The sequence below is a fragment of the Paramisgurnus dabryanus genome, chromosome 23 (assembly GCF_030506205.2).
Source record: "Paramisgurnus dabryanus chromosome 23, PD_genome_1.1, whole genome shotgun sequence".
Taxonomy (NCBI): Eukaryota; Metazoa; Chordata; class Actinopteri; order Cypriniformes; family Cobitidae; genus Paramisgurnus; species Paramisgurnus dabryanus.
The window spans coordinates 4,149,135-4,163,409 of record NC_133359.1 but is presented as its reverse complement, the minus strand read 5'-3'; the positions used below and the strand labels follow the sequence as shown (position 1 = coordinate 4,163,409).

At 37.4% G+C, this 14,275-nt stretch overlaps 1 protein-coding gene across 1 annotated transcript in view; it reads right to left on the bottom strand.

The window, feature by feature from the left end:
• The window catches only part of abtb2b (ankyrin repeat and BTB (POZ) domain containing 2b), a 73,121-nt gene that overhangs the window by 23,327 nt on the left and 35,519 nt on the right, over nt 1-14,275 (bottom strand). The window contains exon 4 of the mRNA XM_073813291.1: nt 10,268-10,475. Within this exon, the coding sequence (XP_073669392.1) occupies nt 10,268-10,475 (208 nt within the window). The remainder of the gene's footprint in view (nt 1-10,267; nt 10,476-14,275) is intronic.

Below are 14,275 nucleotides of genomic sequence, written 5' to 3'. Positions count from 1 at the left end.
CGTGCCAGCTTCTTGACCTGAACCTGAGACAGACAAAGTTAAGCTGTGTTTACTAAAATCATGCGGGTTGTTTATTGGACCCAGATCAAGTCAGGCAATGGACTAAATTACGAGGTGCAATCTGTGTTGAAATCACTGAAAGTACAACCAATCACTTTCCATTGTTGACAAGACTTTTAGCTTCTCTTAAAGGGACAGTTAAATAAAAAATCTTGTTTATTGACATTCCAACCCTCCTTTTTGTTTTTCCATGCTAGTTTTAGTGACATCACACACTATATTATGCCATACAAAAGCTTTGTGTAAGAAAAAGACTCCTGAAAATCTCCCAAACTTCCAAGGTGTTACATGAATGAAAGTCATACTGGTACCAGCAGAGACCTCCTGCACCAACAGGGGGCAGTATTGTCACTCTTCAGAGGGATTTCAACATCAAAGTCAGCCTGAAACCAGCAGTATGCAAACTCGAAACTAATCGTTTGCAAGCAAAAATACATTTTATATATCTGTATTCCCCACCAGGCAGCACTACGGGTGTTTGATAGCATCTCCCCAGTCCTCCATCCCCTCTGAGGAAGTCGGGTAACTGACGCAAAGATACCAACATGAACCAACGTCCCCTGAGCGGCAAGAACTCGATGACGTCAAAGAGAAAAAACTAAGAAATCCCAGCGAGAGTCTTTCGGCCCAGCACGACATGCAAATGAGACGTATTAAGAGGTGCATGAAGCTCATTAAGTGAATGAGATGAGATAAGAGCGACAGAGAAACTGATCTCAGAGGACTGCAGACACGCTCAACCACGACAAACACAAAAACATGACGGATGACAGCTTGATAGGAATGACTTTGGGTATTGAGAAAAAAGAAAAGTGTTTTCTAGTTTGTTACAGCTGAAGACATGACTATATAGACGTTTTCAGCAGTAACAACATAAACAAGCGGCGTTCGTGGAAAACATGTAACTCCGCGCAGAAATAAATAACAACAAAGTCCTTTTAAAGTAGTTTATTTATATAACAAGCAAAATAAACAAAACATAGATTACAAAACCGGAAGTAAAGTTCAGATCCAGATGTGTATTGCGTCCACACACAAGCGTCCGATGAAACCGTCTATAGACGGTTTCAGTAGTAACAACATAAAGAAGCGGCTTTCTGGAAAACACTTCCGGTAAACTCCGCGAAGAATAAATAACAACAAAGTCCTTTTAAAAACAAAGTCCATTTATATAACAAGCTAAATAAACAACACGTAGATTACATAGGAAACCAAAACATTTATTATTTTCGACGAGATATTTGTCCAAGAGTTTAGTTTAGCAACTAGTCAGACCATTAAACAAACAGAAACGGGAAGTAAAGTTCCGACCAGACACGTAATCGCGTAACTGCACGTGCGTCCGATAAAACCGTCTATATAGAACTTTAATTATAATAAATAAAAATAAACTTTATTTTTAAGTATTGAGGAAAGAAAAAGACGCTGCGTCCAATTCGAAGTTATTTAGCCTATTAAAATATATTTAAAAGTGGAGTGCACGATTTCTGAAAGTCGGGCCGACTACCAAAACACAGTTGTAGCCAATCAGCAGTAAGGAGCATGTCTACTAATGGTATATTCACACAGGGCGAAAGCATTAACGCTTGACGGAAGGCTTGTCTGAAGCTTGTCAATCACAGTGCTCCAGTCTTCCATAAACGTAATTGGCTGGCTCTGCCTAGGTTATTTTCATAAGGTGATCTGATTGGCTGACGCACGCGTTGCCGCTTAAAAAGTTTAGAAATGTTAAACTTCTGCTGTGAACAACGGCACTGACGCGGTGCAGACGGATCCACAATTCAGTTCGGCAACGCATGACATCACCAATTAGAAGTGAATGGGAAGCGTTAATGCTTACGCCCGTGTGAACGCACCGTAACCGAATTCGCTGCCTGGGTTGCATATGTGTGGGGTGGGTCTATCAAAAGAAGGTCCAGATTCTATTGGGGTAGGGGTGTGTTTGTTTAGGTGATTTCAAATATCAACATTGGCTTTCAGAGATCATGCACCACACCTTTAAGCAATATGCGTACAGATATGTCGCATATTCTCAGCTCTACCACTAGAGGTGCTATAGCAAACATTAGCGTAAACTGTGAACTAGCGTGATCTTTTGGTTATCGAACCGACCTCTTTTTTGGCATCTTTTTAAGGCAAATGTTACGTAATGTCTTTTATGTTTAGCAACTTGTGTTAGCTTTGTTCATAGCAATTTACTTGCTAGCTTCGTGTCTGTCGCTAACTACTAAATTGATAAATGATCTTAATGACGCACAAGCACTCTGTCGCCCCCTTGAGTACAAATGTAATATGAATCAGGACCACTTGTGCATTTTTGTAATTAATTAATTTATTTATTTATCCGTTTTACGAAAGGATGTTTCGTTTGATTTCTTTCGCCGTGCAGACTACAAAACAACTGAACATGTTTGAGTTAGATAAGCCATAAAAATCAGATTTTTCTGCCTGTCTGAACAAAGCCACAAACAAAAATCTAAAACAGAGCTGTGTTCGTGCCAGCCAGGAGCTGCGTAATTCTTGTAAATAAAAAAACGTAAGAGGTTTAAGTAGCATTTGTTGAACTTGTGGTTGTAAAAAGCTCAACATTAATCTGTGTAAGGAAAGAACTTCACAGGAAAGTGGGGGAAGGTCTGGTCGAGGAAACGCTTTTGATTGAGACAAATGAATGAGAAACGCACTTCAAGACCACATACTTTCTCTAAAACTATTTCTAAGAGTACACTTAGTTGCCTACTGCATTGGTCAGTGGAATTTTCCATGCGATACCGTCAAGGCTAACGTATTGCATGACGATGAGGGGTGGATCATGTTGAGACGCTTACTGTATGCAAACTAATAAGTGTACACTTTATATGTGCTAAACAGAAAGTATGATACCAACAGAACCATAAAAATAGTTTCGATTTTTTTTTTTTAATAGCCAACTGTAATTATTATCATCCCAAAATATTGAAACGTATATAGACTACACATACTTGAGTCTTTGCCTTCTAGCTTTTTTCACCGCTAAAAGGAAAATATTGATTCCTCAAAAGCTTTTTGACCCACACGCTAAGATGGTTATAGCTCGTTTAGCATGCTAGCTTAAAACACCCGCCACGCTTTCAGTCACACACAAACAGCAACTTTTGATGGATGGTCCACTCCTCTGACCTGCTCTTATATGAAAACAAAACCGACATGAAATTTAAGCCCTTCGACATTTTCACAACCCTGGCTTTGTTCCATCGTCGCTAGTAAAAAGCGAATGCCCGTTCGCGTCTCTTGTTCGTTTGGCCCCTGGGTCGCGCTTCACAATGACCCCCGCTTCTGATTCGAAGGCTCAAGTTCACTCGGTGGCCTTCGACCCGAAACCCGAGCTCAATTTCAACCCACATCAAAGCTCGGCTAATCAGGGCTTGTGGAAACCGAATAGCGCTTTGGGCTAATTGGGCGGACTAGCGTGCACAGACATTTACACACGTGTTAAAGGCCTTTAACATGACTCGATTATGCTTGAGATGTGTAACTGTGATTCAGACCATACTGCTGAGACCACACCGCCAGTTTCCCTGCTATAAACGTATATAAGACTGAAAGACGTCTCTGAGTCGGATACAAATACCAGAGCCACCTGGCAGGCGACTGGATCTTAAACCTTGTGGCTTTCATGCCAGGAATTTCTAGTGGTTTGGCAGAAGATAATGATTAATTCGGCCATTTCTTTCATTAAATGTGAGCGTTATTTTGTGTATTTGTCTCGTGTTTTTATAGTATATTTAGGAAAATTTTGATCAAATGACTTTCTATCCTTCATACTACTACTGACTTTTAATTGAATTTTGCCAGTATCTTTAAAGGGGACATTTCACAAGACTTTTTTAAGATGTAAAATAAACATTTTGTGTCCCCAGAGTGTGTATGTTTTAGCTCAAAATATCATATAGATAATTTATTATAGCATGTCAAAATTGCCACTTTGTAGGTGTGAGCAAAAATGTGCTGTTTCTGGGTGTATCCCTTTAAAATGCAAAAGAGTTTATGTATACACTAAATGGCAGTGCCGTGATTGGATAGTGCAGATTAGGGGGTGGTATTATCCCCTTCTGACATCACAAGGGGAGTCAAAATTCAATGAGTTATTTTTTTCAGATGCTTGCAGAGAATGGTTTACCAAAGTTACTAGGTTGATCTTTTTCACATTTCCTAGATTGATAAAACACTGGGGACCGAATTATAGCCCTTAAACATGGAAAAAGTTAGATTTTCATGAAATGTCCCCTTTAAGACAGTCCTTCCAGAAAGTTCCAGAGAGTTTTTTTTGTGAATGGTGCAGGCAAAAATTCTTGAACTTTTCTTAAAAAATGCGATGGAATATGCGGGATATTTATGCAATTTTATGCGATGAAATTGTGTACTGCAAAAAAAAGAAAGTTTTCTTAGTTTTTTTTCCTTGTTATCAGTGAAAAAAAATTTCTTGAATTTATTGTTTAAGAAAAATTTTCACGATTTTTTGCTTACCCCATTGGCAGATTTTTTTGCTTGTTCTATGCACAAAATCACTTAAATTTGATATTTTTGGTCTAAGAACTAGACTTATTTTCTTGGTTCGTTTTGCTTATTAAGAAAAAGCATCTTAATTTAAGAATTTTAAGATTTTTAGAATTTTTGTCTTGTTTTCAGTAAAAATAAGAAATCTTTTTCTTGAAAATTATTTTTTGCAGTGTATGTGATTTTTGCTACGAAAATGTGGGGATTATAAAATCATGCAGGCCTCGCATATTTTGCGCACAGAAATCTGCAATTTATGCTGCAAAAGTGAAAAAAATGCACAAGTAGTACATAAGAAACTTTTCTTAAAAAATGTGATGGAATATGCGGGATATTTATGCAATTTTATGCGATGTAATTGTGCACTGCAAAAAAGAAAAGAAAATTTTCTAAGTATTTTTTGTCTTTGCTTTCTTTAATTTAGTGTTTAAGAAAAATGTTCAAGATTTTTTTGCTTACCCCATTGGCAGATTTTTTGCTTGTTTTATGAAATCTGCAATTTATGCTGCATAAGTGCGGAGTATTTGAAAAAAATGCATAAGTAGTACATAAGAAAAAAATATATATATAAATATATATAAATTATGGAAATAATTAAAAGTATTACTGCAAATTCTTCCACAAAAAATGCAGTTTAGCATCTGTAAAAACTATTTTTGTTTTTTATCGAACCATTATATTCATAATGCTATTCGTGTATAAAATTTGTCTTAGGTGGTATATTAGCACTATTAACTGTACGAGATTGTACAGCACCATTGACGTCCAAAGTAGGAAATAAAAATACTATGGTAGTCAGTGGTGCTCCAAAACTGAGTCAAAAATGTTAAATATACATAACGTTAACTATAAATAATTGAAAATCTATTATTTTATAGTAATTATTACTGTATGTTCACACCAGACGCAAATGAAGCAAATAAATTGGGCTATTGAACATTTTGAGTTAACTCGCTTCATTTGTGCATGAAATTCAGATGCGAATACGCTCAATTTGGCGGTTTTAGCTAGCTTGCAGTCTCAATATGTAAATGTATAGCTCAAATTGACTAAAGAGCATTTTTACAACTTACTACATTGTCCGACCTCCTCACTCACTTTTTTCCAAGCAAGATCCTTTTTGTTCCTGTTTCTATAAATGTACGAAGATGTGTCGCACGGCTACGGGTGTCCACATACAGCGACAATGATTTTGTCCTCCATTGTTGTTTTGTATTTCTGCCTCAGCTTGCTACGTCGTCATCACATCACTACTAGAGCAAGCTCCTGATTGGTTAACATTGTATCCGCCAAAGTTCGGATTTTGCAAGTCATTCGAAACGCTCAATTTGCGGCGCGTTAAAAGCGCCATTCGCGTAAATCGCACTGCAGGTTTATCTCGACTTAAAATGTAAATCATTTGCGCTTAAAGCTTAATTCGTGTGTAGTGTGAACGCACCATCAGAGAGCTAATACAGATTAATCAGTCATAAGATAATTACGTAACAAATGATTGGCTGAAAATAGAAATCTAATTGTTTTGGGTTGTATGTGCCATTGAAAATGCTAAGCATAACTGTCACAAGGTATTTTAACACTTGGTTTTATATAAGTTATTAAAATGAATCATAAATAATTTGTCAAAATGTCTGGATGGCATACTTGAGCTTATATTACCCACAATTTCGTGCTACACAAGAATTTGTGACATGATACTACATTTACATTTATTCATTTAGCAGATGCTTTTATCCAAAGTGACTTATAAATGAGAGAACATTTTGTCTCCGAGGTACAAGCTTATAAGTACTTTACCAACAGCACTGCAGTGTACTTTTTATATGTAATAAAAGTATGCAAACAAGTACTTATACTCCCTAAGTAGCTGTTCTGCATGGACACATCTTCTCCTTTGTGATCTGGGGTCAGTGAATTTTCAAACCTCTCATCTTACAGCGGCCCTTGATGTGTGTCCACTTAACACCCATCACTCCCCTTCACCTCCTCGACCTTTTCCTCCCTCTTTCTCCACCCACTCAATACGCGATACACAGCCTGTCCACGGTCGTCATAAATCAGCGTTTCCTACTAAAAAACTCAGATAGTCAGACTCCTACATCCGTAACGCCCCCTTTACATTTACGGGCCTCTGTTAGGACCACACATTACGCTTGTACCCCATTGTGGTTTCATTTCAAACAAAGGTTTTATAGACTTTTCAATAGGAGGCGTGTTGAGCCCGTTACCGTTATTACTGCCAGATGTAAGGTACAACCTGTACCCCATTCTGCTCAACCACACACACACACGCAGATTTTTTATGCACAATGACGAAAGAAGAGTCCGGGATTTGGTAGCAGGGCGTCATTGTCGTTTTCCACTTTAACTTTGTTAGGTCTTCCATAAGTGGAACAGCTGTGGCCAATAACAAGACTGCCCATACACATCACACAATACAGTGTGTGAATACACAATCTGGGCAAAGTTTTGCTCTGTAATCGACAATGAGCATCAGAGTCTGCAAAGGACTGGATTCACTTAGTGTTTGGAGGCAGAGAAGCATATCTCTTCCAGATGATGTTGTACCTGTGTGACCTGTAGGCTATTAAAGAGGAATCTGAGGAGAGATTTGGGCGCCCGATTATAAATTTTGGCCTGGCTTTGCTTGTGGTTGCAAAAAGCTGCATTTATAGTTGGTTTATAAACTTAATATAACATCTTATACTGTTCACATAACTTTTTAATGCATAAAAAATGTCTACTATTAGTTCTAAATGTTTACATTTACGCATTTATCAAAGTGACTTATAGTGCATCACTAACTTTATCAATATGTGTTTTCCCTGGGAATTAAACCCAGTTGAATGAGGTTATGATGGGAACACAGTTTTGAGAATGCATCTAAATGAAGTAAATTTTTCAGTAACTACGGCTTGGATGTTTTTAAAATTATTCTTGTACCTCAATGCAGTCCTTCCAGTTTTTTTTTTTGTGATTGTTGCGGGCAAAAATCCTTGATTTTGCGGCACATTTTCTTTAAAAATGCTATGGAATATGCAGGATTTTTATGCAATGAATTTGCGTGAACTTGCAAAAATTGCGGGGAAAAAACTGCGGTTTGGGTCACGTAATTATGTCACTTCATAATGTTCCCATAGCATGGCTGCGCTTGGCTTGTGTGAAGTAAATGCTAAATTTTTCAACTTTTTGCTAAGAAATATATGAAATATATTATTGCTACGAAAATGGGGGGATTATGAAATCATGCAAGCCCCGTATATTTTGCGCACGGAAATCTGCAATTTATGTGACAAAAGTGCGACGGATTTGAAAAATGCTGCCCCCGCATAAATATGCGGACTTTGGCTGATTATTTTCTGCATTGAATCATGCGGTCGCATAATCACGTTTTTCTGGAAGGGCTGTCAATGGGTCAAGCACTGCAAAAACTCATGCGTTTGATCCCCAGGGAACACACATGTGGCGTTTTTCCACTGCATGGTCCAGCTCGGTACGGCTCACTTTTGGGGGGGTTCCACTGTGTACAGTACTGAGTACCTAATTTTTTTTTACCTCGATTGAAGTTCCAAGCAAGACGTACTAGTGTTGGGACAACATTGCCCATTTTGAGATCGTCCTATCGTCAGCCTGTGAGATCGCCGATACGCGAAAGTATCGGGGTGGTGGGGCAGTAGGTTACTCATTTATTTATTTGTTAATTAAGTCACTTGATTGATGGACAAAAAAGAAGCAAGGGCAACACTGTCATGACCGCAATCGTCTTAAAACTGATGGCATTAATCAGAGCGCGGAAAAGCCCAGGCGCTCTATTGCTGCGTTCACACCAGCTGCGGTATTTTAATGTTAAGTCAATGTAAAGATGCGTTTACGCCCATCTGAAGGTCTAGCAGCGCGAATGAGGCGTTGAGCATTGCCGCAGGAAACGTTGAAGAGTTGAAAAATCTGAACTTTGGCGAAAAGTTACGCCGTGTTACCCAATCAGGAGCTTGCTCTAGTAGTGACGTGCAAATGAGTTGGAGAAGCCCCTCCCATGACGTGAATTTCCGAATGACTAGAAATTCACATGCGGCTTTAACGTGCGAATGAAGCGAGTAAACTCAAAATGTTCAAACGTCCAACTACGTGCGAATAGCACGTTTTTGCCGCCTCTACTGTGTTTGGTCTGAATCCAGCATAAAATTTCATGCGTGCTAGGGAACGGGAACAACAAACTTGCTGGTTTTAACTCTCTGCACGCTAACAACCTCTCTAGTACAAGGAACTGTCAGAGCCGCTCGTATTACAAGCTCATGTGCGAGGAAGAGTACGAATGAATCCATGTTGTGCGCATTCAAGTCCAAGACATGCGCATTAAGTCCAGGTGCGTGCGAGAAGTAAAGTTCTCTCGCGCAAAGTGAAACCCACAAACCCCCTCATCCGAGAAAAAGTATGCAATGCGCATGTTAATGTGAAACTATGAAGATCGTAATAATAACCATTGCCAACGTCATGAAAGATGCTATTGGCGATGTGTCTGATGATTGTCGATACACAATGTTATCGTTTATCGACACAAGCCGTACCCCTACTAAAACGTGACCATTGTCACTATTAGCATAATTGCTAAATGCAAGATTAGCTTACATTTGGGCGCCGCCGAGCAAACAAAGTGATGACATCATCTGTGTTTTGTTTGCAAATGTTTTTGTATTTTTTAGTGGTGCCGAGAAACAAGAACGCCATTCCATCGATAAGCTACATTGCTTCTGTGTTGTGCATTTGTTTGTATCACGTTTACGATTGTCACGGCAAGAGAGGTGGAGCAACAAAAACTAACGATAAGTTTATGATCCCACCCACTTCGAAGCGGCACTAAACTCCAATGAAAAAGCGAACAGAGCTAAAGTTAAGCGAGCCAATCATAGTTGTGCCGAGTCGATATTTTATTGACAATACTGCTAAAATATATCAATGCTATATCTCATGGCAATTCGTACATATTTTACAAGGTTGTTTCATTATTGTGTTTTTATGACAATTGAATGTTTTTGTACGATTCACTTTGTATGAATTAGCCAACTCGTAAAATACGTATGAATTCTCGTCAGATTAGGCTGAATATATACCTTGTAATGAATTGTAGCATCTACCAGATCGTAAATGTATGATTGTGTAAACATTATGTTTCCAGTGAATAACTAATATTTAATATTCTTCTAAGTAGTGGCGAATAAAAACCCTGTTCTTTATATAATATTATATTGTGCATTCGGAAAGCCAACTCATTTAGCGAATTGCTTTGTTCAAATGGTTCATTTCAATAAACTAAAGAAAAAAACTGATTCACGACTAGAGTCATCACACGGTAACTCAACCTTGCCATTGTAAATCATCTTATTAACTTCCAGTAATGCAGGTGCCCTGAGGACTTCCTCAAAGCAATACAGGACAGATAATGACCCATTCCTAAAACAAACGAAATACAATAAACTTCCAGAAGGCAGCAGATGGGAAAGAGGTTTTAGGAGCTTTTCACTTCTACTGTATCATTAACAGCTTTAGATGTTCCTTCAGGCTGTTGGATTTCACTTGCATATCAATGGGCCATTAGGGGTTAGGGGTGTTAATTAGTTCAGGCCTTACTGTGTGGATTGTAGACTGGATTAATGGGAGGGGGTTAAGTAATGAGTCTCACCTTTCTTTGCTCAGGGCCATCCTGGGTGGATCCAGGTTGGGGTTCTCCATAGACTCCATCTGAGGGCATCGCAGGAAGTAATAGAGAGTGTGAAGGGCATCCGGAGACCAGGAGACGGGTTGCTGGCGGGCATGGCGTGCCGGACTGAGACCGTGACGGACAGAACTTAGACGCTGCATGTGGTGCATGGCCCGTGACACCAGGTCACCTAATGAACAACAAGGGGTAAGACAAGAATTGAATCTTTTTTTTTTGGAATACTCATTCACAAAAACAGGCCATCACACATTTGCACCCAACAAAACATAATTCAATCAAGTTCTTTTGAGATATTCATCTACTGAATATTCAATAAATATTATTGGATCCAAAAAAGTTCCCTAAATCTGTACATTGACATTAATGTTGTTATTGGTTGAGGTTATTGTCACTGGTCGAGAGACTTCCAAAGTTGTACATTTTGTACAATTAATTTGGCTTATAGCACATCATTTTAGGTGTTTCTGAAATAAATACATTATATAGACATAAAGTCGTGATATCCAGACAAATTGACTCTGGAAACTTGAAATATTAAACCATTTATGCATATCTGAAATCTCCTTCAATGGTTCCCAACATTTAGCAAGTAGCAAACCTGCATAGTCCAATTCGAACTAATAGGACCAAAACCACAAGTTGGCCTTTATTTCAGGGCTAATGTGGAAAAATCATTCAAAAAGACAAAGTCCCTACTCTAACCAGTTTAGGTACACCCACCTGCTGATCTCTTTTCCTCTGTTTTTGGTGAACATATGAATATCTGCTTCAAAAGTGCAATTCAACCCTCATTTCACCAACATGAAGAGACAATGTTGCGGGCTGGCTGCCCTATTTGTGGGAATATGGGAAGTAATCGGCCCTCGGGTTCATTTTCAAACCACAGTGTTTTGATCTGAAAGATGCCAAACTTGTAGCAATAGGAGCTCTTTGTGCTCCGCCAGGCCGTACAAAGGGCCTTAAGAGAATTAAATGAAGCAGTCAGGAAGTTGTGGGGTTTTGCTACTAATTCCAGTCCCTAAGGTTCACATCATCTCTATTAAACTGGGAATATTAAATACAACATCCTCAAAGCTCACGGTAAGAGCAATGCGAGTCTGTTCGCTGTTAAAGGGATAGTTCACCCAAACATGAAAATACCTTCATTATTTACTCACCTTCATGTCGTTCCAAACCTGTATAACTTTTTCTTTTAGACTTTCAATAATCCTACCGTTTATCTTGATTATGTTATTACCATCGGCAATTCAAAATACAATGAATAATTCTATATAACTCTAGGGGGCGGTTTCCCTGGACGGGGTTTATCCTAGTCCCAGACTAAAATGCATGTCTTAGTTGCCTTTATTTTAAAACACCTTGCACTCACATATCTAAAATTATATCAGTCCCATTGTTTTGTCTCAAGATGCATACCATTTATGTTTTTTGTAAGGTTTGTTTGTAAAAACTTCTTAAATGTCCTAGGTCTACTCCTAGATTAATCTAAACCCTGTCCAGGAAACTGCCCCTTTATAATGAAATCATAGTTTGGATTGCATATGGGCTTTTTATTGACAACATTGGTAACACTTTACAATAAGGTTGTACTGTTAACAATTGGTTAATGCATTAGCTAACACACTGTAAAAAAAATGCAGCATGAAGTTAAAACAACTTGTTCATTGTTTGTTCATGTAAATGCATTTACTAATTACTAATTAAACCTTTGTGTAAAGTGTTACCAGGACATTGAATATATCTGGCTATTACAGGCCACAATTGGCCAATCAAGAGCCACGTAATAAAAGTTATTTAATAGTTTATTAAATCATTGTACTTAATTTAAAGATTTAAAGGTACTTTTCCTCTACACTATAAAAAGTGAAAGTTGAATTAACTTAAAAAATTCCGGGTCACACTTAAAAATGTAGATTTTTTTCCAACTTATTTTTTTTAAGTGTTACCAATTTAAGTATTTTTTCCAACTCCTACAAATTTTTACAGTGTATTAATTTATATTTCATCAGTAAAGAGTCTATCATAAATTGCAAGGCTTATATTTAGTTGGTTTCAAATCATTTGAATATGAATAATTTATTTGAAGATTATATTTAAATGTTCATTTAGTTTCTTATTTAAAAAAAACATCAGTTGTATTTAAAAAAGTTACTAACTAAAACATAATTAAGAACAATAAAGGGGGTCGCACACCGGGCGAGAATCGCTGCATCGCTTGTAAAACAGCTCGCAGGTATCGTCACAACGGACAGTGGCCGCAAATGTTTGTACATTCATAGAAAATAATGTGTTCGATTTTATTTTATTTTTAGATACACGGTGCAACGCTTTTTGTCCGATGAGGACCATGATTAAAATCCTAGCTATTACAAAAACATAAAAAGTTCAATAAATATTATTGAATCCAAAAGGGTTCCCTAAAACCATAAATTTGTATTTTTTAAACAAAAAACGTCAAAAACGTTGATATTGTTGTCACTGGTTGAGAGTCATACCACATCATTTTAGGTGTGAAAACCAAATTTTTTGAAAAAAAAAAAAAAAACATAGACATAAAGCTGTGATATCCAGACAAATTGACTCTTGAAATAAAAGAAATTCCCCGCCATTGACGAGTTATCGCGTCAATTAAGAGAAAACATTTCCTTGTCAATGACTCTTTCCTGACGAGTTTTTACAATAATCTGTAATTCCGCTATTATCCTAGATGGCGCTCTTACACAATTTATAAAAAACTGAAGCAAAATGAATGTAATTAATTTTAAACTATGTTTTGATAATCGTTCTCAATCTCATCTAAAACAAAATTCCTTTACAAAAATGCTATTTTTTCAGCTTTTAGCTTAAAAGTTTGTCTTTTTGAAGAAACCTACCCATATTTGAGAGGGTATTAAAAGAGAACAAATGAAAATATGATGAAAGTTTTTTTCCTGTTTTGTTTGTTTGAAAGCAGAGGTCCTGTTCTTTCATTCGATCTCTAAATATATACACATACAAATATAAGAACATTTTCCTGGAAGGGATTTTGTGAAACTTTTGTGAAAATCACAAAAAATGCTGGCGGGCAACTGTAAAAAAAAGGCTGGCGGGAATGAGTAAATAATTCAATGGCTGCCAACTTTAAGCAAGTAACATACCTGCATAGTCCAATTTGAACTAATAGGATCCTAAAAACAAATTAATATAAATAATTTATTCGTAAATTATATTTAAATGTTCATTTAGTTATATATAAAAAAGTAACTAACTAAAACATGATTGAGAACAACAAAGATAGTTTATCTTCAAATGTAATCTAATATTATGATATAGGACCATGATTAATGTTCTAGCTATTACCATAACATGAACAATTTATTTTCTTTCAAGGAACACTGGTAACCAACATTGGCCCTCATTGCATTTCTCAAAATATCATCTTTTGTGTTTCTCAGAAAAAAAAGTCATACAGGTTTTTAATGACTTTACTGAGCTTTTTGAATGAACTATCCCTTTAAATGGAGCATTAAACTGACCTTTACAAAATAGTTGCATTTTACCATAGGGGTCTTCCAGATGTTCAAACTGCCTAAAACTGTTATGATGGCTGATGTTTTAAATTTCAAATCCCTGACTTGTTTGCATCCTTTCAGATGCCAAACTGTCCACAAATCCTTGCTGGATCGAACCTCACGGGGAAAATACCAAATAAGCCAACAACCTCCTGTGCTGTTGTACAAAGACATCTCTCAGTGAATGAGTTTAGTTTGTGTGCATTTGCTAACGCCTCACTGAATGTTTAGCCTGCATGAACGTCTCCTTGTGCTTCGGGAGACAAACACCAAAGTGTTCGGGTTTTGAAGTAGGAAATTCGTGCCTTTCCATCAGTAAACCCAACTCTGGCACAGCTGGGCCTGTGGCATGACGGGTAAACACAGAAAGTACGGAGGACGACCTGTGCCTACAAAGAAACTCCTTTAGTGATGGGAA